The following is a 25,832-nucleotide window of genomic DNA, read 5'->3' on the forward strand; positions in this document are numbered from 1 at the left end:
TCTGGCAATTCATAGAATCACACAGGGTCACAGAATGGTCACAGTTGGAAAAGACCTCTAAGATCATTGCATCCAAATATCAACATCCCAACCCCCCCTTTCACTCCCCCCTGAATAAAATATATATATATCAATTTCTGTATGATCCACTAGAGCATGTCCTGAAGTGCCTCATCTATACAGCTCCTTCACATTTTGAAGCCAGGCAGTTCTTTCTTTATTTGTAGGTTTTCGAGTACAAGGGCACCATCACCAATGAAGGTTGAAAATAATCTAGCACTCGGCAAGGGAGTTATATACATAGTTCAGAGAAACCTCAAAATCTGCTGACTTTTGGTGATCATCTATACTTAGTGAAAGAGATTAAAAAAGATGAGAGTATGACAGGGTGAGATAGTGATGCTGACTGAGGAAAAACTTACGTGCAAAGCTGGCACTAGCGCCCCTGTGCAAAGACAGCATCAGGATTGCTCCTGTCATCACAGAAAACCAAGCAGGCAGCTGCATGCTTGAGCTTGACTGCTGTTGCAATGGGCAGCTATTTAGAGCTGGAAAGTCAACAGAAATTATGCAAGATTGTGAAGCTCTGTGCTGTACAGGAAATAATAAAGGAAGTTGAAGTAGACTTCAGGAAGACTTGGTTGGCCAAGGACCACTGAGTGCATAATGACAAAGGGTATATTCCCAGAGGATTCCTGTACTGGGATGGTCAACAGAAGCCTGCCACATAAAGTGACAGAGGTTGCACTGAGAAACTACACATCATGTGCACTTCAAAGAGCACAAAATAGGTGAGGTAGCAGTATCTGCCCAGATCCACTCCTCTTCTTTAAGAGCAGTGTTTTTTGGATTATAGCCGTGGATCATCAGTATCTATGCTGGACACTAGACAACATTAAGAAAGGATTCAGATACCATCTACTCATTGGTGTTCTACAAACTTAAAAGGATACCAGTGATGACCTATACACTGCTTCATACCTAAGAGGAAAATGTTACCAGCAGAGTGAGGAGTGAAGTCAGCTTGCTGGAATAATTCTGCTGACCTGAAACAATCAGACACAAAAACAAATAGCAAAGTACACAAAAGTGCTGTTGAGCTGAGGGCAGCTTCCTTTGTCAGAGGAAGGCAGATCCTGCTTTGCTGGGTGTTGGGGGAGGTGGGGCTCTACTACAGCACAGTACTGATGCTTGGAAGGACTCTTCTGAGTTCTATGGCCTATACAAACTCCAGGCTAGTAGCACAAGTTTCAGTGTATTTGATATGTAAAACCTGATAAGCACAGAAGTGAAAACAGGGGGAATGTTACATACCTTGCTGACATATATTTAAAAAAAAAAAAAAAAAGCTAACTTTTTACTAAAATAATTCTTCTGCAGTTGACAAAAACCTTCATGGGTCAGTAAGTGTGACCCTTTTCATACCAGTTTTTCCCTGATTTTGCTGTTTTCCTTTGCTGCATTTCTACAGGTGATAAATGGTTAGTATGAATAGATGGACTTTTAATATTTAAGGGATAGGTAAAGATCGATGTTCATGATTTATGACTCTCACTGATAAATCTAGTCTACAATTGGAGATAACAGCTAGGGACCGGACCAGTGGTTCATAAAAGGAGTCAAAAATTTATGACAGTACAAATCATCATGAACAACCACAAAAAAGGTGAAGTTTCTGTTTGTATTCATAAAAATTTCATAGCCCTTGTCTGTAACAGGTTAGAAAGGGATACGGATGTTGGCTCTTCCCTGGTTTTGTGCAATAAGAGGTGGAGAACACTTTGAACATTGAAGTATCCTTGGGGTACAAGGGCTGTTGATGAAATAATCCCTGGAACTCTTACCCTGGTAGTCTGAATTGTCTCTCTGCTACTTTAGGCTCTCACTGACATCCTTATGAACTTTACCTTTGTGCTTCCCAGTCCTGACTCTCCTAAGAGCCTCTTTTCCTTGCCTGAGGGACAATGTCTTTGAAACCTTATCACTCTCCCATGGGCTGGAAAAACAGAGAACTTGTCTCACTTGTTTTGTTGCAGACCAAGAAGTCCCTGATGTGTAGAATACTCATGAAGAGAATAAAAGACCCTGTCCCCAGGTCTGACAGTGAAAGGTGACTTCGAAGCTCTTTGGGGAGACAGTTGTATTGGCTGACTTACAAGGAAAAGATGAACTGAAAACTGCAAGGATGTTCTCTGAAAGATCTCTCCAGGATTTCTGTGCAGCTGCAGGTGTGTTTGAGATGTACAGAACCAGGGAAAGAACCCCAGGAAGTTATTGAGTCTGTACTTGGACTGACTTCAGGTGGACTTGGACCAAACCAAAGGGACCAGATCATTCAGGAGTGGAGCAGTAATTACTGCTAAATTAATATAAGGAAGGAGTCCTTGTTTTCTGTCTCCAAAGGGTGGTGGAGCCCCAGGGAAGTTAATGTTCCAGGTACCAGTGTCTCTCCACCATGCTTGTCATCACTCTGCTAATCACAGAAGGCTCAACAGAGCCCATTGCAGCTCTCTGTGGGAGGGGATCTTGTAGACACAGAAGAAACAAAGCCATCATGTCAAGAAATGATGAAGAGCCACACATCATCTCCTCAGAAATGTTCCTGAGATTGTTCCTAAGCAATGTATCCCCGTCCATCAGAACCTCAAGGGAAAGAAAAACAACCTCCCACTGGGTCAGAAATGTTTCTGCCTCTGCTCTCTGCTTTCTTCAAGTACCCCATAAAGGGATTTGCTTCAGGCAGGGAAAGGTGGACATCCAAGAAAACCACTGTCTTTTGCAATTACACATGTACTCTCATTACCAACTGCTAAAAGTCAAGGGCTCCAGCTAATCAGGTATTTGATGACTTTCTGGCATATTTTAATTGGGTCAGAGTAGATAATTTCTTTTGTTAAGAAATAAATTTCTGACAGCTTGTTGCTCCTTCTTACTTGAGATTCTTACTCAGCACCAAAATGTGCCTGCTGCTAAGTGGTTCCTATATGAACTGACTTGTTTATGAGTAAATGGTGGGTGGCAGAGTAAATCATCCTGGGGGAAAAACATCTATTCCTTTGTTATCTGACTACATAAAAGGGTAATATTTTGGAAGAGAGTTTGGAGGGATCTGGAGCACCCTGAAGGGGCAATGCCCAGACCCCACACATTGCATTCATGCCATGTTGTGTTAGCTGGGACTTCCTTACCAGACCCCCTCTTGGCACTTGCCTCAGCTCTCTTCCTGCAGCATCCTGTGCCCCTGCTCCCCAGCACAGTCACATACATCCTGGTGTGTCACACAGGTTGCCCACAGCAGCCAAGAAGGAGCTCATAGCTGTGCTAGGGTGCCCTCTAAGAGAGCCCCAGAGTAAACTCCCAACCCTTTTGGCAAATTCACTTACATCCCATGCTGCTCTGTCTGATCTCAGTGGCAGCCCCAGGCTCAAAGTCCCTCTGCTATCTACATCCTTGCATGTTCCTCTTGTTCCCACCTATGTGTGCAGCCCCTTCCCAGTATGGCACTGTGAAGGACTGGGATGTCTTCCCTGGTCAAGGCATCAGAGGGGAACTGCTTGTTGGGCTGTCTTGGCACATATTGACACCTGTTGGGTTTTTTTCCAAAAGTAAAAAGCAGGAAAATGCTGTTTCCCAAATATGCTGAGCTTTCAAAGGAAACAGGAAGGAGAGAAAAAGAGGCAAATTTCAGGCCTTGGTGACCCACAGACCACAGTGGGGTTAAGAACCAAAATGAAAGTAGTCACTGCCAGGATGAATTCCCACTGGGAGTCACTTCTTAAGACTGGCGTGGGGACACAGTGGCCCTGCTGGTGTTTGCACGATACAGGCTGGCTGATTGCCTAAGCCACATAAGGAGCTGTTTCAACAACAGAAAAATTCGATTAAAAGAGCCTTCCAGCAACTCTGTACATGTCTAGCTTGTAGAAAAAAAATTTAAAAATTAAATCAGGCCTAAACCACACAAGATGTTTTACTGCATGGTATTTTATTGTTATGGGTAGAGTGTCAGGCAAGAGTGCTCATAAATCAATTTCAGTAGTTTCTATTATTTCAAAAGAGATAGAATCTACTGGAAATTATTCTGATCAACAGCATTTATGTGAAGCTACACGGAAATTCCAGACAAGATCCGAATGTGCAGTGTTTCCATTTCACATCAGGGATTGCAATTCCTGTTGATACATTTGATTTCCAAACTGCAGCCCACAATCTCAGGTGAGGTCATTCTTCCTTGTGTCAAGACACGTACCCTACTCTATATCCTGGGAACAGGAATTTTGCCTGTAAATCAGCAAAATACATATGCGTGTCCATAACTTCAGACACAAGAAATGTCGGCATAAATCCCAATATTGTTCATGCCCTTTTAGCTATGCCGTTTCATTTGGACAGGTTAATTAGATTTGCATCACTTTTTTGTTTTCTGTGGCTCTCAGTACTCTTCCAGCACTACCCACTAGTGCAACAGCCCTGTCTGCTGATGTAAGAATCACAGGAGGATCACTAAAACCAGCTACATTAAGTTGTCTATTTCCTCATTTGATATGTGCTATGACAGAGTTGCAGCCACAGTCTGGCTTCAGGAATAAAAAGAATTGTGCTCCCTTTGCAATTGAAATTAAGATACAGGGAAAGTTGCCTAAATGCCCTGCAATAAGCCCTAGAAGCTGCTGGCTAGATTTCTGAAATCCAGCACTTTCTGGTAACCACACATTTCTATACCACACCCCAGGCTGGTTCTGGAGGGTGTGTGAGCTCTGCCAGCAGGAGTCAGTGGATGTACTCTCACCTCTCTCTCCCGAGATTAGACCATCCTTTGGGATGTGGAGCCCACAAGCTGCTCCTTTGGCATGCGAGACCCCCCCACAGCCTTTACTACCAAAAGCTGAGCAGTTTGCTTTCTTCCAAGACCAGCTGCTGGTGCTGATGTTTTAATGTAAAATGCAAAGTACTGTATCAAGGATCCTCTCTTTTTTCACACCTGACTCATGTATAGAATAACTTCTGGCTACGCCTACATTGCATTGCATGATAGCATATTGCATGATATTACAGCACACAAGGTTGCAATATGGTATTTACAGACATAGGCTATGGCTACAGACATCAGCCACCACTGCAGTCCAGCAGGACCAGTCTGCAGAACCAGCTGGTGCTGGGGACCAAGCAGTCACACCACATATGTGACATATGTGACCAGGGGGTTTGCTTCAGGCCAGCAGCTGCTGGGGCAGCTGGAGCTAAGGGCTGTGCTCTCAGGAGAGAGTTTTGCTCAGTCCCAGGCTGATTCCTCCGTGTGAATCAAAACACCAGAGTGGAGGTGATCAGGAGATTCACTTCAGGAACATGTTCCTGTTCCTGGTTAAAATACTAAGGAAGAAACAGCCCTTGGTTTTCCCAAACTCACCTGAGATTTGGAGATTTATGCTTTGCTTGACCTGAGGGAACTCAAATGTCTAACTCCTGCTCCTCTCACAATGCCATAACCACCAGGCCATAGGTTTGTGCAGGCTGATGTTGGTCTTCATCTTCATTTATTCACCTGGGCAGAGAGGAACAAAAGTCAGCAGGATAAAAGCATATGGGGAGGGACTTGGCTTAATTTCTGGGGGAATTTTCCCTAAGGACTAGAAGATTGTGCTGGGAAAAGGGAGGAGGCTCTGGAGTGGCTGCTCCCAGGATTGTTTCTGCATTTGACATTAAACTGAATGAAAGGCTGCAAATGTGACTCAGAAGTAGTGTTACGCTTCCATAGCTGTGAATCAACCACCAGGTGAGTCAGGACATGTCTTGCGTGCCCTCTGTCCTTCTACTCAGTGTCCTATAGGACCGAAGAGTGTCCCTTCTTCTTTCCCACCCACCCCACTCACCTGACAACCTCAAGAAGGAATGATGTGGAATTGCTGGAGATACAGAATTAAAGTAGAGATGTGGGACTGAACCCTGCAGCCTAAAAGAAATACCGAACTGGGTCTGCTCCTAGCTGGGAGGCAGATGTACCCAAAAGGACTGACAACTATCCAGCCAGCTCTGTTAGGAAAGAAGGCATTCTTTGAGGTGCCAGATCATGCCCAAGCACACACAGACATGTCTGCATCATGGTGACAAAATCCTTCGGGCACATCAGTGACTGTTCTCCTCATGAGGATGGGTTTGTGGTGCAGAAGGGACAGAGTGCTGGGGGCTGAGGGGTAAAGCTCTCAGATGCACTTCACTGAAATCTGTCCTGAGGAACCATATTACATGGGTTGGCACAAGTGTAAAAGCAACCTCCTGATCTTGGCTTGTTTTCAGGAGTTGAGAATTTAAGAACTTCCATCCAAAAGTGATAGTTCATCTTGCAAATAACATGAGTCCAGGTTTTTGCTGACAGTGTTGCTGGGACTGGCTAGTGCTGATAATTTATCCAATGCTCAAATTTGTTTAGCAGCACTGATGGCTTACCAAATTAAGCAAAAGCAAGCTTTAGACTAATTGAAGCAAATCTACTATAGGAATTTTCTAGGGACTCATCAAGATAAATATAACATTAATTTAGTTCATCCAAACATCCTTTCTGCTATAGGAAAAGCCCAAGTAATAGCCAATAGCCCTTATCTGTCAAGCATGCCATGTCAGACAAATACACCTCAGGCATGACCCTGGTGAATTTTATTGTTTCTGATCTGCAGATTGGGCTGTGTGTCCTTTCATTTCTGATATTTATGTTTTTTCTTTGTCTGTTTGTGTAAAAAAAGGTAATACTTGTTCATAACAGATCCTTTAGGAAATAAAGGCATTTGCTACTGTTTTTAATCATGTTTAATTAGCGATTATTCTTCAGTGAATATTTTTTCAGTGGTCAACTGGATGATGCCCCCCAGCTCTGTGGTGTAGGAGGCTGTATAATTCCAGTATGGTTAAAAAAACAAACAAACAACAAAAACCAACAGTGAGACTTAGCTTGCTGAAGAGTAAATTAAGCTGGTGAATCATGTGTAAAGCAGGTGAAGGTGCAGGACCGTTTGAGCCCAGGGACATGGGGACATGCAGCAGTATCTTCCCTTGGGTCAGTGTCCAGAGGCAGTGTCAGGTCTGAAGAGCTCCTTTGGGTTCATGAGTAGCTTGTCTTTGGCTGCCAAAACCTTTGACTGCTGATCAAGGTTTTCCTGCACAGTGATAAAGGGGCTAGATAGGTTTTTGGCCGAGTTCCAAGAGACTATTTAGGTGCTTGATAGGATTTATATTAATGTGAGACACCTAGGATAGATACACCTAGACACCTAGATAAGAGCTGCAACAAAGAAAACCCCCACCCAGCCCTACAGGCACCCTGTGCCTTACACTGTGACCTGCAAGTTCATCCACAGCTCCTTTTTTCATTTTGGCAGATCAGGCTCTCTCTCTGGAGGAAGCCCCAGCACGACTCTGTGTTTTGCAATAAGCAGTGGATAAACAGAAATATGGGAACAAGGTTATACCCCTTGGCTGTGGGGAGGAGAACCTGAGTTATGTGGTATTCCCCTTTCATCCCTAATTCCTGTGAAATACCACAGTCAATGTGGGTCCAAGTTACTGGTTTCATATGTCTGTGAGAAGTGAAAAAAGGTACTGTTATTGATGTCCCTTTTTTTCATGACAGTGACCAAGAAATAGGAAGGTGTCCCTGGCTGCCACCCCTGCTGGGTGCAGGAACACCTTCCAGCTCTTCCAGAAGGAAAGTGTCTTTCAGAGCAAACCCCTCATGTCTGACCCCGTGTAGATAGCTTAACCTGACCCCCATTGGCCAGCACAATTAGGTGACATAATTACTGATTTCACTATTATTTCTTCATACATCTAATTTTTTTTCTCTACCAGGGCACAAGGCACAGTTGACTGCAGTGCCAATGTGGCCATCTCTTGCTTCTGAAGCAGCTCAAGACACTGGAAACCAGAGGGGGTGGATGAGGAGTTAAAATTTTTCCTTGAAGTGCCTTTTATTTTCCGCCTATTGCTGTGTGTGTGGTAAAATGATCTTTGCCTAAAGTACCTTAATTTTTCTCTGATCTTAACTAATTGTCTCTTATCATCTGGTGATTTTGTGTCCTATCAGCCTCTTCAGGTGAAAATATCCCTTTAAACATAAATAATTATCAGGAATGCCAAAATAAAACTGAGTTTAACCCAGTTTAAAGCGTTTGCTGGGAACTCCAATTTTTGCTGCATTTTCTCCATGTTAATACAAACTATCATAACACCACCAACAACGACAATAATGTATTAGTAATAAATTATTATATATTAATAATAATAAATTTAAAATGTTATTGTTTTATTTGCACCCAAGCCCCACCTTTTTAGGTGGAGCTGGCCAACTTTTGGAAATGCTAATCAATTTTTGGCTTCTGTGGGTGTTGAAAAGGAGGCCTTTCACCTCCACATGCAGCTTTTGCTGCAGTCAGTGGTGCAAAGTGCCTACAAGGAAGTTTGTTGAGGTGGAGATGGTCTCTGCCAATGGGCCCATCTGAGAGGAGAGCACTGGCCAGTATTGTGTTCAGTCTCGGATCCAGTAGTCCCTCTGGTTTCAGAGGCCATGCTCCCTGAGAGCACAGAAATTTGTCTGTGATGATCACACACCAAACAACTCAAAATGCAGATGGAGAACATTCAAATGTCTGTTCTTCTGCCTTCCTGCCATGGCAAGAGCAGCTCAGCAAGCATCAGGTAGCAGCTGAGCTGTGAGTGATAACTGCTCAGTAATACACCAGGACTCTTCTCCCATGCTGGGCACCTCCTCATCATCACGGACCGTGCCACAGTAACTACTGCAGTGGCAATAGGAAGTGCAGGCAGTGCAGCATCTGCCACTATGAAAACCAGAAAATGGGCCCATTTTTAAAAAGGGTAGAAAGAGGACCCTGGGAACTACTGACCTGCCAGGCTCACCTCTGTGCCTGAGTCCTAGAAGCTATGTTAAAGCACATGGAGGACAGGGAGATGATTTGAGACAGCCAGCATAGCTTCACCAAGGGTAAGTCCTACCTGGCCAACCTAGTGGCCCACTAGGATGGAGTGACTACATCAGTGGAAAAGGGAAGAGAGATGGATTTGACGGGTGGACTGTTCAGTGGATAAGGAATTGGTTGACTGGTCATATCCAGAGGACAGTGGTCAACAGCTCAGTGTCCAGATTGAAATCAGTGACAAGGGGTGTCCCTCGGGCATTAGTATCTTCATCAGTGACATACACAGTGGGAATCAGTGTACCCACAGGAAGTTTGCAGGTGACACCAAACTGAGCAGTGTGGTTGGCACACCTGAGGGACAGGATGCTATTCAGAGGGACTTGGACAAACTCAAGAAGTGGGCTCATGTGAACTTCATGAGGTCCAAGAAGGCCACGTGCAGGGTTCTGCAACTGGGTCAAGGCATTTCCAAGTATCAACACATGCTGAGAGATGATGTGATTTAGAGCAGCCCTGTAGAGAAGGTCTTGGGGGTATTGGTGGAAAAAAAGCTGGAGATGAGGCAGCCATGTGTGCTCACATCCCAGAAGGCCAATCATGCCCTGGGCTGCATCAGAAGAGGTGTGGCCAGCAGAGCAAGGAAGGCGATTCTGCCTCTCTGCTTGCTCTGGTAGAACCTCACCACGAATACTGCATCCAGCTCTGGCATTGTCAGCACAGGAAGAAGGAAAGACATGAGCCTTCTAGAAAGGTCCAGAAGAGGGCCACAGATAAAGTGATGAGGGCTGGAACACCTCTGCTACGAAGAAAGGCTGAGAGAGTACTTAAAGGGGGCTTCTAAGTAAGGCGGGGGGAAGCCTTTTAACAGGGCCTGTTGCAATAGAACAAGGTTTTAAACTAAAAGAGGGTAGATTTAGACTGGATGTAAAAAATAATTTTTTTATGAGTGCTGAAACACTGGAACAAATTGACAAGAGAGGTAGTAGATGCCCCATACCTGGAAACATCCAGGGTCAGGTTGGGTGGGATGCTGAGCAACCTGATGTAGCCAAAGCTGTCACTGCTCACTTCATGCAGGGCTGTTGGACCAGATGACCTTCAAAAGTCCCTTCCAACCCAAATCAGCCTGGTGATTCTAGGCAACAGATTTGTTTCAGGAGGATTGTAAAAAAGCCGTTTTCAGGAGCACGGTAATGAAACCGGTTCAGTAAGGGAAATGGAGGCCACAGTGGCAATAGAAAAGCACACCCCGCAGAGGTCTGTGGCGGTGGTTTGCAGGAGGCTGCTGCGGAGAGAGGTGCTGGGCTGGCACCAGCAGGGGAATGAATACTCTGCTCTGCAGAGGGGCTGGCGGAGCCGAACTTGCTCCGACCCAGTAGCAGGAGCTGCTGCAGCGGGTGCGGCAGGCAGCCGAGCTGTGCAAAAGGAGGAGAGGGTTCGGACCGACCCGGCAGCGGTCTCATTTGATTTGGCACGCTGGCAGGCAGGGTTGTTGGGAAGGGAAAAACAAAGCGAGGGGGGCTGGGATGAGAAGAGAGAGGAATGGCGGAGGGCACTGAGTGGGGCTGGAGTCAAGCGCTGTTGTGTGGCATGGGAGCAGCTGCTGCTCCGGTGTGTGGTCAGGGCTCCTGCCAGTTCGATAAGGAAGCGGGACGGGAGGGTGGGAGGGGGCGCGCGGAATTTGCAAGAGTTTTTCCAGAGGCTCTGATTAATCGTTTGGCACCGCATCCAATTTAAGCAGTCTCTGCCCCAGGCATAACAAAGGAAGAGAAGAAAAAAAAAAAAAAAAAAAAAAAAAAAAGAAAAGAAAAAAAAAAAGACAAGTGGGGAGATGAAGCAGGGATGGGCAGGGAGCTGCCTTCGGACAAACTGGCTGAACTACCACAGAGTAATGGCAATGCCAGTAAAGTACAAACTGCTGGTCACCGAGGAGTCGAAGTCTTGGGGGGAGACCCTCTCCTTGAGGGACAGCTACGAGAGAGGAGCAAGGGCAGGCACAGAGAAGGGCTGGGAGCGGGTGTGTGCTGTGGTTCGGAGCAGCCCCAGCTTGCCCAACCAGCTTCTGAAGATACAGGAGGTCTGAAAGCAACAAAAGCAGCTCAACTTTTCCCTGCAGAAAGGATGAATTACTACACGTCCAAACACAGCTGACTCACCTGCTCGGGGCAGAGGATGCTGCAGGTGGTGGGAAGGTGACATGGAGAAACGAGACACTGAAAGCTGCCACTTCCTCATGATGCCATCTACCTCAGCCTAACGCAATTGGAGAAGGGGAATTATTTAAGAAGGTCACAGAAACAAGCTGGGGACTTTTCCTTAGCAGTAACAAAAGCCAGGGAATGTTTCAGATAAAGGAGAGTGCACACAGGGTTGCACATAGCGTGATGAAAAACATCCAACACATCACAGTCACAACTGGTCTTCCCTGCTGAGTCAGACTTCGCACTAGCAAAGCCTCAGTAAGCTCCAGCTTTTTGATCTACAGATGCCCTTGGTGCAGGTTGGACAGGGATTGGCACATTTGTTCTGACCTGCCTGGCTGCCAGCACACCCCAGCAGCAGGGCAGTGGTGCTTGACCATACCTTACCATGTCCTGCTACCACACAGGAAACGTCCAACCAACCCAAAACCATTTACAGCACAGCCACACACACAGCCCTGCTGGAGCACAAAGGACCAAGTATGCCAAATTTTTTCATTCAAGACTTGTTCATCTACCCAGGCTTAAAATAGCAGCAGACGTAGAACTGATCTTTCAGAAAAATCCAATTGCAGGAATAAAAGCCACTTACAAGCAGGAAATTAAAATACCATATATGAGCTATTGTCACATCCCCATTTGGGGTTCAGGGGGTCTGCATTTTATCATACATCTAGAAAAACTGCCCCACTTCTATTTAAGGAAATATCTGCCTTTCGGTGTTCTCCTGGTTTATTGACATACAGCACAGGATTATTTCAGCTTCATCACTTAAAATGGTGAGACATGATCAGGCATAATCACTGAGTAATCTCCATTTGTATTCTCTATTGGTATGGGACTCACAGCATGCCCTTGTTGAAAGTCTGTAGCTCCATGAAACAGTTCCAGGACAGGAGGAGCTGTGTCTCCACTGCCTGGGACCAGCACAATGTAAGACCCCAGCCCTCACTGTTTGTCTCTGGGCAAATATGGTGAGGTGCAGCCTGAGCACACACCTTCCTGACCCCTAAGGGAGCAGCTCTGCCAAGTAAAGGTTTAAACCACTGTCATGGTGGAACATGATGCCTGCAGAGGGAGCTACGATGAAGCCACCAGGGTCACCACTTACAAAGCCAAACTTTTGTAGCACTTCTTACTTCTGACTGTATTTTCAGCCTGCAGGACAGAAAAATACAAGCACACTAATGTGTTATTTTTTCCTCGAGCTTGCTGGCAGTCATATTCAGAAGACTAGCAGCAATTCCTTTTCACAACAGCAATTAAAAAAGAAAATGTGCTGTGAAGGCAGGAAAGATCAGGAGTTTGCCAGCAAAAGAGAATAGATAAATGACATGGCTCAGCTCAGGCCCCCATGCAGGAAGAGAGCTGACTCTAGGTATTTTCTTTCTCCTGTTGCTTGTGCCTGCACCCTGCTAGGCTTCTACTGGTCACACAAAAAACAACCTGCCAACCTACACAAGTCCACTTACAGCATGGACACACAAGAAAACATGTTGAAACCTGTAAGAAAAAGTATGATACAACAGCAGGAGGAAAGCTGTACTGAGTATAACCTCTGCTCCTAGGGGTACCTGCTCTTTGATACCTCCAGTGAAAAAGTAGCTCCTGGACAGAAAACTATGGGACTATGGGCTAATCCATCCATATTGGGGGGAAAGGGGGGGAATAAAAAAAAAAGCAACTCTGCTGAAGTTGGTGTGTCCATAACATTGTTATGGTGGTAAGAAATGACCTAAAGATATGCAAGACAGTGTAGCTAGGGTCCTGTACTCCACCCAACCTCTTTGACCTTCAGGCTCTCCTGATTTCAACAGCATACCCCTCCCACAACCACACACTCCTGTGCACTCAAGAGCAAGGTGTGTACCTCCATTAGAGTACAGCCAAATTAGGGCATCAGTACTCAGGCTGGGAATGATGGGCACGTATGAGCTACATGCACTTTGGGTGAGAAGTTCCTGCTTGAAACCAGTTTTTCATGAGCACTTGTTCTGCTTAATGTCTCACTAGCATTCATATACAGACAATACGTTGAAAAAGGTTAGCGTTTGCCTTTTATTCAGAAGACTTGTTACATTTCCAGTGATACTTTTCCATGTCTTTCAAACCAAAGAGGCCCCAGTTTCATAACAGCACCATCAGTCTACCACAAAAAATAAAGCAAACAAATAAAACCAAAAAAAGTTCCATGTGATATAGCATAAAGAAACAAATATAGCTAATACATTAGAGAAATAAACATTTACATGAAGCTATGTATGTTGCTATAAAACTGGTAGTATGCAATTAAAAGATTGCTAAGATTACCAGGTCTGCTAAATGTTTAAAGCAGGACTACATAGGCTGTATCTATATTGTCACACTGGCTTTAGGCATGACTTAGCACTCAGGACCTAGCTACCTCAATTATCCACAGTACACGTGGTGGGTGTTCATGCAGCTTTCCCTACAGCCAGCACCTTGTGTGCCCGAGTGTCTGAAGCAGTGCTTGCAGTGCTGTAAAGATAGAGCCTATTGCTGTCTCTTCCCTATGAATACAGTATTACAGGGTTCATATGCATATTCCTGGTTAAGAGAAAAGACACAGTCAGTTGTGTACTGTAACACCTTAAGTAACATGAAATAAAGATTTTAGAAAAATATTTTGTCAGTTTGCAAGTAAAAACTACCACTATTAAAAAACATATTGCAATACTAGAGTATCTAGCTTGGAAAGAATTTTGTTCTTACTGCCATTGCATGGAATTTTCAGGAGCTGTGTCAGCATGAAGGTATTAGTGTGCTTCCCACTTGTCACAGTCAACTTGTAAGGGTACTCATAGGAAGATACACTTTCCTATTTAATCCTTACACAATTTTCACGTTTAGGCTGCCCTGACTTTTTTTCAGACCTGCATAATTGACACCTGACTAAAGGCATCAAAGTCTCAACCAAGTTACTGTTTTATATAAAAAATTTCACATGCAGCCTTTAAAAAAAATCCACTCCAAAAAAAAGAGTGAACACCAGCACTGACATCTAGCTACTTGAAAATCCTATAACTGTGTTCTGACAGCTATCAGATATTAACTCATTCATCTCATTTTGCTTGGTTTCTTCCTTGTTTTCATGGTTGGGGTGTTGTTTTGGATTTGCAGCCTTTTTAGACCTTCTGAGGAAAAATTTTGTCAGTAAGTAACATAATTCAGCCACATTTAAAAGAATGCAAATGCTGGACACAGCAATCATGAAAATAGTAAACACCGTCTTTTCAGTAGGTCGAGAAACAAAGCAGTCCACTGTGTTGGGGCAGGGCCAAGCATTACACTTCATCAAGCGAGGCATCTGGAACCCATCATACATGAAATAAAATGCATACATGAAGACTGATTCAAAGACCAGTCTGAAGAAGATGCTGCTGGTGTACGTCCACCACAAGGAGCCCTCAATACGAAACCTCTGTCTTCTGATTTCTTCGATGTCCTTGTATTCACACTTCTGGTCTCCCTTCCTGAATTGCCTTTTCTTCTCATGCCTCCTGTAAGCTACATGCATGGCCACCAGCAATGCAGGTGTGGAGACAAAGATCAGCTGCAGAGCCCAGAGTCTGATGTGAGAGATGGGGAAAAAGTGATCGTAGCAAACATTCTTGCAACCAGGTTGCAGAGTGTTGCAGATAAAGTCATCTTGTTCATCTCCCCAGACTCTCTCTGCAGCCACAACCAGGATCATGATACGGAAGATGAACAGGACTGTGAGCCAGATCTTCCCGATACTGGTGGAGTGCTTATTGACACCTCCTAAAATGGTATGCAGAGCTCCCCAATCCATTGTCTCCTTTTAGTTGTCAGACCTAAGACAAGACAAACAAAGCTAACATTAATCAAGACAAACAAATTCCATCAAGCATGTGGTATAAAATAAAAGGCAGTGCCATGTAGTTGCAGCATACCCATTGGCTGTGGTAACATTTTGTTGATGCACTAGGCTTACTTACCTAAAAGCAGTATAAATAATCTAATCCAGTACTAGCAGGTAATATTTCACTCCTTAATTATGTATGCTACCACTTTCATTTGGCTTCTGAAAACTGAAACTATTTGCCAACTGAAAGCAGCTATGAAGCGTTTTACGTAGGAAAAGCAGGCAGGGGAAATTGATGAAAGTTTGAATTAAAAGCTACAACTCCTAGTAATTTGACAGCAGTAACAAAGGAGTAGAGGAAGATATCAACCAAAAGGTATGTGTTAAATTAAAAAAATAGCTAAAATTCCTATATAAAGTAAGCCCACTTGGCCCATCCTCAGCTTTGGAGTGCAAGCCACATTTTCATGAGTACATGTCAGCAATAAAGACAGACCTTTAAAAACTTCTGCACCTTCCATGAGCAGGTTTGGGTAACCTGCATTCACAAATGTAAGCAGTGTGACTGTAGGGCTCTGTATTATTAATTGAAGCAAATTCCACAACAGCTCAAGGCAATGAAGGTGAAGTCTTGGTCACTACCCGTCTCATCTTGAGCTGGATGTTTAAAAATCAGTACTTAAAGATTCATCCCAAAATTGCATTTCTCTCCACTAACTTCAAAGAGAGGCTGGGGTAACTAGAGAAGGATTCCTTCATTGGCAATACGCATCAGGTGAGTTTTCTTTCCTTCCTAATACAGCCTGCATTACTCCTAGAATAGGAGAGATATTTCAAAGGCTGGGAGAATGCTAAATCAACATTTGAAGAGTTCACACAGGCCAGCAGTAGCTCAGAGACTTTTCAACAGAAGCATATAGTTTCCAGTAGGTAAGTTTCAAAGTACTGCGACTGTAATGAACTGAAGGACCTTTGTCTCCCCACATACCTCCCCAGGAATACCACAAATGTCTGGGTTTGCTCAGCTTCCACAAACAACAGCCTTTCACAGACAGCATTCAGAGGCAATTCAGCTCACCTTCCCCCATTTCTGCAGTTTGGATGGATTTACAGAAAGTTAGTTTTAAGCTACTCTGAAATCAAGAAACTGGAATTTCTTGTGCCTATCAGCCAGGACCCTCTAAAAGTGCTCACAGACTTCCACTCTGAAATTCCTCCTGAAGGCTTTAATTTCTTGACTTTGTTAATTCACCTGCATCTCAGAGACCTGTCTAGCATTTACAGTACAGGCATCAATAATCAAAATCACATTTTCAAGTTTTCTAGAAAAGAGCAGCCAGTGGCACAAAGACCATCATATCCATCATGTGATGGAATTTTAAAGATTTTCCTAACTCTGAGCTTGGTCACATCACATGAGGAAGAAAATTAAGACATATCTTGGTAGTTGTCTTCCATGTCATACCCACTCTGAGTAACATCAAAAACGTTTCTGCTTTACAGAAGAATTATACATAATCACCAAGTCACATACAATAACAGAGAGCATAAAACACAACAAACAGAGAGCAAAGTACACAACAGCTCAGGGAAAATTAGGACATTTAGTTGTTACATAAATGCAAGGTTGTTGTTGGTTTTTTTCCCCTATGTTTCTGGAATGCAAGTATAATCTATATTCACTGGTTCCAAAAACTACACCTGGCATGCTCTGAGGGAAATGACCGTGTGGGGTTATATTTCAAGAGACAAAATCCTAACGGGAGGGGGGGGGGAAGGCAAGATTTTTACTGGACTGAAGAGAACATTTCCTGAGCCTCCACCAGGATGAAGAATCTATGGGTTGTTACCTGTTTCTGTTTGGAAACAGCCCTGGAAGCATTGTTACCTTCCTATCCTGTGAGGTTATTTTTCCAAGAAGTAAGTTTATTCTTCATTAACATACAGATAGAAAATAATTCTTTGTAGGTTAACAACCCTACAGGGGCACAGGAAAGACCCGTAGTACTAGAGATAAAAAAACCCAACCAAAAACCAAACTATCCAGATTTTCAAATATTTGTTTTTTGGTTTTTTTTTTTTTGTTTTTTTTTTTTTTGTTTTTTTTTTTTTGTTTTTTTTTTTGTTTTTTTTTTGTTTTTGTTTTTGTTTTTTTTTTTTTTTTTTTTTTTGCTATGGGGTTTTTTCATCCATAAGCCTTTTTTTCAGGATTTGCTGCAGACATCATTATATGTTAAACAGGGGAACAGGTACAACTTTATTGGCGTTTTTATTAGTATTCTCTGTTCTTATTACACATATAATGCAATTACAGTGCTTCTAAAGATCACACTACAACTAATAGTGACTAGAAGCACTCCTGAATATAAATCTTGTAGAATAGTGGCACCATGTAAATGGCAGTATTACACTCATCATTCACCCATCCTTTAATTCCAGCAGACTGCTTGCATTTCCTCCCTCAGACATTGTTGCTTCCTTTCCCTGCCTGTCAGCCATCTCCTTAGTGTGAAAGGCTGAGAAGTGGAACCTGTGTATCCACTCCTCACAAGCCCATTTCCTATGCTCCACCTCTCACTGTACACCAATACACCAAAAGTCTTTCTGTAACCACAACTTCACATGGATTTGTTTCCACATGAAATCATCACCTTCTTGTCTCCCTGTGAAAAAAGGGATTCAAAAGATGAGTCCCATGGGGTGCAGTTAAAGGGTACCTTGTCTTCATAGGCAAAGTCAGCTCAAGATGTTTCCCCACTGCTGTTTGCTCCTGAGGTCACATTGCAGTTCTACATCTCCTGCAACTCTGTGGGTATGCATTTTGAACAAACCACCTAGTTTATAAGTTGTTCCCAGTACTAGCATGCTTTGGATTTTTTAAGCCAGATCCATTTCACCAATCTGCTTTGCAGCATAGCATGTGAAAGGCACAGCTTCATTTAAGAAACAGACTGTGAAATGCAAAGCATGGATAAGAAAGAGCAGTCAGTGGGGAAGAGGGGCTGGCAAAGCTTTATTGCTAAGGACAATGTATCATGAAACTATACCCTCATCCAACTTACTCCATCTTACTTGAGAGTTTATTGTGCTTGCTAAGCCAAAACATGATGCTTCAATTCTAGCCAAAGCATGCCTGTACTGGACCAGTGGCAGAAAAAGCCACACCTTTGGAGTAGCAGCCTTTTTTCTTGAGTCTCATAGTAATATTTCCTCTTTCAAAAAAAAAAAAAAAAAAACCAACCTTGTCTCAAGCCCTCCTCCTTTCACCATTCTCACTTACCTTTCCAAATTTTCCATCTACCTCCAGTTCCTTATGCCACCATCCCCTAGTCTTCCTGCTGCTTGCCAAGCTGGTCACCAACCTTTGCCCCTTCTCACTGTACCCTCATGGCCTCTCAGGCTTGTTTGTACACTGGTGGGGAGTCATGTGATTTTCTGAGACACTCTAGAGACTCATACAGGCACTGATCAGTAAAGTTCATAGAATGATAGAATCACAGAATTGGCTGGGTTGGAAGGGACCTCAGAGATCATCAAGTCCAACCCTTGATCCACTCCCGCTGCAGTTACCAGACCATGGCACTGAGTGCCACATCCAGTCTCTTTTTAAATATCTCCAGGGACGGAGAATCCACCACTTCCCGGGGCAGCCCATTCCAATGCTTGGTCACCCTCTCGGTAAAGAAATTCTTTCTAATGTCCAACCTAAACCTCCCCTGGCACAACTTGAGACCGTGCCCTCTTGTCTTGTTGAAAGTCGTCTGGGAAAAGAGCCCAACCCCCACCTGGCTACACCCTCCTTTCAGGGAGTTGTAGAGAGTGATGAGGTCTCCTCTGAGCCTCCTCTTCTCCAGGCTGAACAGCCCCAGCTCCCTCAGCCTCTCTTCATAGGATCTGTGCTCGAGTCCTTTCACCAGCCTGGTTGCCCTCCTTTGGACCTGCTCCAGGACCTCGATCTCCTTCCTGAACTGAGGGGCCCAGAACTGGACACAGTACTCGAGGTGTGGCCTCACCAGCGCTGAGTACAGAGGCAGAATCACTTCCTTGGACCTGCTGGCCACGCTGTTCCTGATACAGGCCAGGATGCCATTGGCCTTCTTGGCCACCTGTGAAACCAAGAAGTTTCACAATCTTCTTCCTGAAGGTTGGCACAGTTAGGGCCATACTCAGGCAGCCTGAATTCCATGCTAATGCTCTGTCCCCAGTGTTTCCTGCTAGATGGCTTTAAATAGCTCTCATCAATGCAATTTAGAATTCCTAATTATACTGAGGTGCCCACCTCTCTCCAACAAACACACACAGTGACCCAAGCAGAATTTAAGTTACCCAAGTATGGGTCTTCACACTGTTAAGCCACCAGTGCAGGTGATTCCAGCTATACATCAAGTTAAGGCTATGTCTACTGATATGATAGCTTATTTACTCCAAACTTACTCAAAAGATAGGATGTTGACTCATGATTGTAAGTTATCTTTCTTCCAGATACTTGCTTTTAAGACCTTTTTACTCACAAGTAAAATATTAACTGTCTTGCTGATCAAAGAAGAAAGCAGGAAAGCTACTTCCTTTTAATAGATGGTAACTTGTTATTTTCATAGAGCTAATACAGATGCTGTTTCTACATGAGCAAATCCAACTAAATGCCTACAGAACTAAAAGTATGTAGACAGTCAAGGACTTACCTGCTTTGCAGGTCTCAGAAGTACAGTGCAGTACAAAAATAAGCTTAAGATAAAAAAGCTTAAGTGAAGTCTGAGAGAAAAACAAAGTCAGAATGAGGATATAAACTGGTTATAAAGGAAGAGGCTCAGAAGAAAAGAAGATGCTGAAGTCAGTGAGGCTGAGTAACTGAGCATGTGGAACCTGCTCTAACATGGGAGTGTATTATCTTCTAATTTTCAAATTTTCCATTAAAAAATTGCAACTAAGCATGAAAAATAACCCTTTCCAAGCCTCAGCATAGATACCTCTCCTGTTACTTGCTGAACCTTCTGTTCTATTTCAACAATCAAGATTATGATATTGTATGGCTATTACAGTAGGAGTTAAAACAACATAAAAGATCACCATGCTCCACTGAAAAGTTAATTGTAAGAGAAATGGTTCTATATGATCACACAACACAGAGGCACAAACAGGTGTTTTATTGTGGGTTTGGTTTTGGGTATGATTTTTGGTTACTTCCCCCTGCCCCCTCCAGTCAGCTAGGCAGCAGCAAAAGAATTGCAGCTGAACTATTTATGTAGTTCTCCAGCAGAATTCTGGGCAGTGTTGTTTTGAACTCTGTGCTGCCATGGCTAGACTGCCTTCTCCTTTAAAACCAGCTCCTAGTTTTCAATGTAAGCCTATGTTAAACATCAGTCACATCACAGTGCATACACCCAGTGAAAATCCCTGCAGTTCACAGCACAGGGGACAGCTAGCATTGAGGTCCTGTGAGTACAGCTTGTTAGCAAGCACTTTTTGACTCTGTTATACTGGGATATGATAAGTGAATGGTTAAATGCACAGCTTCAGCAAACCACAACTCAAATACAGGGTAAAACCAGAAGACGCAGTCCTTTCATATACATTGCATGGCACTGTCTGCTATAGGATATTACCAAACAAACAAACAAGAAGTGGTCACTAGCAAGCATTACAGTATTTGTGTATGCTATAGAATCACCTAGACCCAGAGGGGGTCCACAGTAAACTTACTAATTAACAAATTAATTCAGAGTAGATTATACCCTTCTCCCCACAGCTATAAATTGGATACCAATTTACTTATTCTACCTGAACTACAGAAATCTAGAGGGTGTTCATGATGCCTCAACTCCTATCAGAATTTTATTGCGTTCCAAGATTTATTGGCCCAGTACAACACTATCACTTTCAGTAATGCCTCCAGATACTGATACGAGTCTAATAGTCTGCCAAGACAGAAGTAACTTTATCCCATGTGGGAATGCATTAACCAAGATAATCTTTAAGCCAAAAAGCACTGGTCCTAAGTGTCCCAGCCCACCCACAAGCTGAGGACAAAGATTAACTCTGATGCCCAAGAGTTAATGCAGAATTTTTGCCACAGAAAAGCTTTATAACATCTAAAATGCACCAGACCAAATATAATTTATCAGTCAAAATGATTTTATGACTCAGCCTCACACAAGAAGTATTGACACATGTTGAGGGCCAGCATGCATTCAGAGGTGCTGCTGATAAAACTTCTCTCTTCAGGTTTCAAGCTAAACAGTTAGGCTGAGCAACAGCTCATATAGGGGCTGATAACCAGCATCAACGTGTCTTAAGAGCTGTATGTGCTGTTTCATGCCCAGATTTGGACATGGAACCTGTATTTCAGCAGTTTTGAACCAGCACACCCTCATCCTGGTGACCTGGAGTCTGGTTTATTGGTAAGCAAAACAGCAAGTACTTAATTGGTAGTGTGCAGATTTTGTTATTCCTATTGCCAAGTTAGCTTTAGTGCTGTACCAGAAGAGCAGCAATATTTCCAGGACTGAACCAAGGAAACTTCTAATAAATACAGGCTAGTATATTCTAAAGACAGCAACCTTTTATTTCACCAAGAAAGGCCAGCATACAGGCTACAGCAATTACTTGTTAACTCTCTCAGACTCACTCCCTAATTTATCAGCCTGCCCCATGCCTCAGTTTCCCAGAGATTAAATAGGATAACAAAATCTCACCATCTCACAGGGCTGTTCTGAAATGCTTAACTACAATTACAGGCTTTGATACTCATACTTTGTTATCAGTGGACCAAGACAGATAAGTACCGGTTCAAAGTTGGAAGTACAGAGCTTGAATCCAATCATCCAGGATAATCCTGCTACCTGAAAAAGAATACAGCTCCTCACATTGCTGTAGCTTTAATGAAGAGTTCAAACTGTAAGAAGATGCAGCTTTGAACTCAAACTTTTGCATCTGACTATTATAAGCAGCTTCCAGCTGTTTTGATTTTACAGCAGTATATTAAAAATATTCAAGGAGCCTGCAGCTGGAACATTGAAATATCAACAATTCTACTTCTTTCCTAAAAAGCTGAATAGAGATCAAAAGAATACTCCAATAATCACAAAAGCCTATGCAATTCTCTCTAGTAGCTCTTCGACTTTGTTCTGAGCACCCATCTTCAGATCAGAGTGGAAACTGGAGAACAGAAGGGCCATGACAGAGGGATTACAGTATATCTGATTTGACACAAGAACAGGCAAAGATTAATCAGGAACAGGAAGCCTCTGACAGTTGCAGGTCTGAACACTGCAAGCATTGTGCTTTTTCTTCTACTAAAGTTTATGAAAACAGGAGGCATTCTTTGCTGTAATAAAACCCAGTGGCAAAACCAGACAGAGCCTTTAAGACAGCTGATTAGAACCAATATAACACAACAGGTTAGGACCTAATATGTATGTAGTTAAACATACTTTTTGTATGTTAGCTAAATATCAACATCATTACATTCAGTTCTACTCACCATGACCCCCCTATGACTGTCCTATATTCATGCCCTACTGCAGCTCTGAATGGAGGATTACCATCTCCCAGAACATCTCTGCACAAGATGTACACCACTTGGAGAAACCAGAAAACCAGAAGTGACAATCACATTTCAAGGCATAACAAAACAGCAAGAGTCCTACTAGAATTTGGTCCCTCTCAGCCACATGTTCCCCTGTAAACTTTTCCTTCCAAGTGTGGTTTAGATGTCTCACTTTGAAAGAAAGACCAGTTCCTAAGAACTATGTCTTCCTTCCCTAGTGCAAATGTAATTTTCCTCAAATTTTATTGAAAGTTTTGTACATACTGTGCCCCACTCATGAAAATAGCAGCTTTTTAGCTAGGACATTTGAATATATTTTTCTCTTTTAATCTGTTATTTAATTCCCATTTCCTTCCCCCCCCACACACAGGCAAATATCTACACACTCTCTACAAACTTGCCCACTCCCCCTTCAGTGTAATATTTCCTACAAAAAAATATTTCCTACAAAAATTGGCAAGCCATTGTCTCTCTTCCATGCAGACAGAAGATGTACCCTTTTGGAAATGCTAATTAAATTTAGAAACACTAAGATTTTATACTGAAGTGCACTTTTTCCTTGAGTGTGTATTTTATTTCTTTCATTGAAAGTTTCCATAAAAACAGCAACTTTTTTTTTTTTTTTTCTTTAATCTATTACAGGAAGAAACATTGGTACGAGATAAGAAGCAGAATTAGTTTTCGACTTTCTTTTATCAACTAATAGACATATTTCTCTTTTTCCACATTCCTTCTGTTTGGACAGCATGTTACCTCTCATCATTTATCATCACTTCCAAACTTTTCCTTGCACAAACTGCTGTCTAGCCAGGCAAGAGTCTCCTTTCAGATAACTCATCAATCATCACTAGGTAACAATTAAAGGCAGTGAGAAACAGAACAAGGAAAAACATCAAAAGAAAAAACAAAGACTCAACCCATGCTCCTGTTGCATGCAATTTCTGGGACCACTGATTTCACTGGAGCTCTCAACATGGATAACAAAGAATCAACTTGTAAACACCCTCTTTAGTCTCAGGTACCAGCTGAGCTTATGCAAAGACTGTTATTAAGAACTTCTATATATGTATCTCAAAGTGCTGTTACTTTTCTAGCTATTTTCTACTACAATTACTTTTTGCACAAAACAAGCGAGGTTGCCCAAGTAATTTACATAGGTTTTACTTCAAGGGATGCAAAACAGCAACAGTCAGAGGCCCAAGCCTCAGAACTCAGGCAACTAGCCCTGTCAGGACAGATTAATTCATCCAGAAAAATGTTTTAATTAATAGCTTTTCACCATTTCATTTTTAAGCTCCATAATATGTATTCCTTCTACCAATAACAAGACTGACTGTTCTGGGGCCTGCAGTCTCCCAGAAACCCTGACACACGCAGTAGAGGTTTAAGCCCATGGCTCTGCTAATCTGGAAAACTACATTGCAATGCCCAGCTGACACACAGAGGTACCTCCTTCTTCCAGGCTGGGGCTTGGCCCACCATTATTACATCTCCTCAACTAAACTTAACAAAATCACGTTCACATCCTTCTACCTTTTGTCTGGGCCTCTTCAAGGTAAGTGAGGGCAAGCAGGGCTTCTAGGATGAACAGTGGCAAAAGACATAGTAGAAACCACAGGTAACTCCTTGATGAAATCAATGATGAAAATTTATTTTATTCTGCTCTCACTCAGTGCACACACATGTGGTAATTCAGACAGAATCTGAGCCCTCTTATCACTTCACACAGGTCACAGCCAATAAAATGTAGTGAGACCAAAGCCACTGAAAATAAAATTAAATAAGGGATTAAACTAGCATTCTTAAGACAAAAGGCCACTTCCAACTTTAAACCCTTGCCTGTTTCACTTAGAGTATTGCCAGGCTACATGGTGAAACTATGAGGACAAGACAAACACATAAAGTCTTCTGTTGGAGAAAAGAGAGAAAGAAAAAGATTTTTCAACAGGAGAGATAGGAAAAGTAACACTTAGCCTAGGAAAGGCCAATGACAGAGAACACAGGCATGGCCAGCATGCCCCAGGAACACAGTCAGCTATGATCTGCTGCCCCAAACTCAGCAAGCACTCCTGCCTGACCCTCGTGTTTTATTTCAGAGCTTTCATACACATTCCTCACACAATCTTACCAGCCACGATATTCAGAAACACATCTATTTCTGACTCACACCTCTCATTTCCTATTCGGCCTGTAATTGTGAGGAATGTTTCCAGTGCGTGATCAGACGCTCACAGGACCTGTCAGTTTTACTGATGCAAGCTGTTTACCTTCACGAAGCTCTCTTAAAACATCTGTAGGTGTGTCGCAAATTACCCGCAAATGCCGAAGCTCAGTGTCTTAGCTGGCCGGGTACTTCACATAACGCGCTTACAAAGAGCTGTTGGGAGAATACGAATTGGGAAACGAGAGATTGTTAGGAGTTAAATGGGTAATTAACAGCGACAAGAGTATCCCAAATTAACCCAGTCGCGGGGTTCACGCATTCCTTCTTTAACTTAAGCTGAGAAAGCGAAACCGAGAGCTCCCAGGTCGGGAAGGGGTAAATCCTGTCAGGCATCGGGGGCCGCGCACACGGTACCGATCCGCCGGCCCCGGCCCGCCTCCCAGGACGGCCCCGCGCTCTCCCGGCGGCGGGCAGCACCACCAGAGCTCCCGGTTCCGCCGCCAAGGGCCCCGGCCCCGCGTTAGGCGCAACAAGCGTGACGGTACCGTGGGATGGCGGGCCCGGACGGCCTCGCCGCGCTTCCCGCCGCTCCCTCAGCTCCCTAAGGACGCGCGGTACCGGCCTCCTGCGGTACCGGCCTCCCCCGCCGCCGGCCCAGCTCGGCCCAGTTCCGCTGGCGACTCTTCCCCTCCCGCCGCACCCCTCACCTGCCTCAGCAGTGCCCGCAGCCACAGGGGGCGTGAGCCCCGCCGGGAGCTCCCGGGAACAGGCACCGTGGGTGGGTGGCGGGACTCGGTGCGGGTCCCGGCGGTGCCTGCCGAGCGGCCGGTCCCAACCTCCCCGTCCCGGAGCTTTAAGATCCCTCCCCGTTCACCTGCCGCCGCTTTTAACCCGCCCCCCGCCCGCCTCCGCCCGCGCCGGGCTCCTCCGGTCGACCGTGGAGGAGGTGGGGAGACCGGGGCGGGGCCCAGCCCGGCGCCCATCGCCGCTGCCGTGATCGCGGGACGGGGTGCGTGGAGATCGGGGCCTTGAACGTGAGGGGAGAAGAACTACCGTGAAGGGCGAGACGGCTGAATGAGGGGCGGGAGGGCTGTGTCCCCTCCGGGGGCCGCTTCCCGCCGCCCTGGGGCTGGTTCGAGGCGGCTGG

The 25,832-nt window shown here is 44.0% G+C and overlaps 1 protein-coding gene across 3 annotated transcripts; it reads right to left on the minus strand.

Moving 5' to 3' along the window:
• Positions 1-13,167: 13,167 nt before the first annotated feature.
• On the minus strand, positions 13,168-25,533 carry LOC139792252 (gap junction beta-6 protein). Of its 3 annotated transcripts, XM_071735308.1 has the most exons (4): positions 25,393-25,533; positions 24,835-24,898; positions 15,964-16,065; positions 13,168-14,964 (listed from the first exon to the last, which is right to left on the minus strand). In XM_071735308.1, the coding sequence occupies exon 4, from the start codon at positions 14,940-14,942 to the stop codon at positions 14,151-14,153; it is 792 nt and encodes a 263-aa protein (XP_071591409.1). In that variant the 5' UTR covers positions 14,943-14,964; positions 15,964-16,065; positions 24,835-24,898; positions 25,393-25,533; the 3' UTR covers positions 13,168-14,150. The 3 variants fall into 3 exon arrangements, with proteins under 3 accessions (XP_071591409.1, XP_071591401.1, XP_071591420.1); XM_071735300.1 differs by lacking the exon at positions 15,964-16,065; XM_071735319.1 differs by lacking the exons at positions 15,964-16,065; positions 24,835-24,898; positions 25,393-25,533 and adding an exon at positions 18,256-18,278.
• Between the last annotated feature and the right edge of the window lie 299 nt (positions 25,534-25,832).

This window comes from Heliangelus exortis, chromosome 1, assembly GCF_036169615.1.
Source record: "Heliangelus exortis chromosome 1, bHelExo1.hap1, whole genome shotgun sequence".
NCBI lineage: Eukaryota > Metazoa > Chordata > Aves > Apodiformes > Trochilidae > Heliangelus > Heliangelus exortis.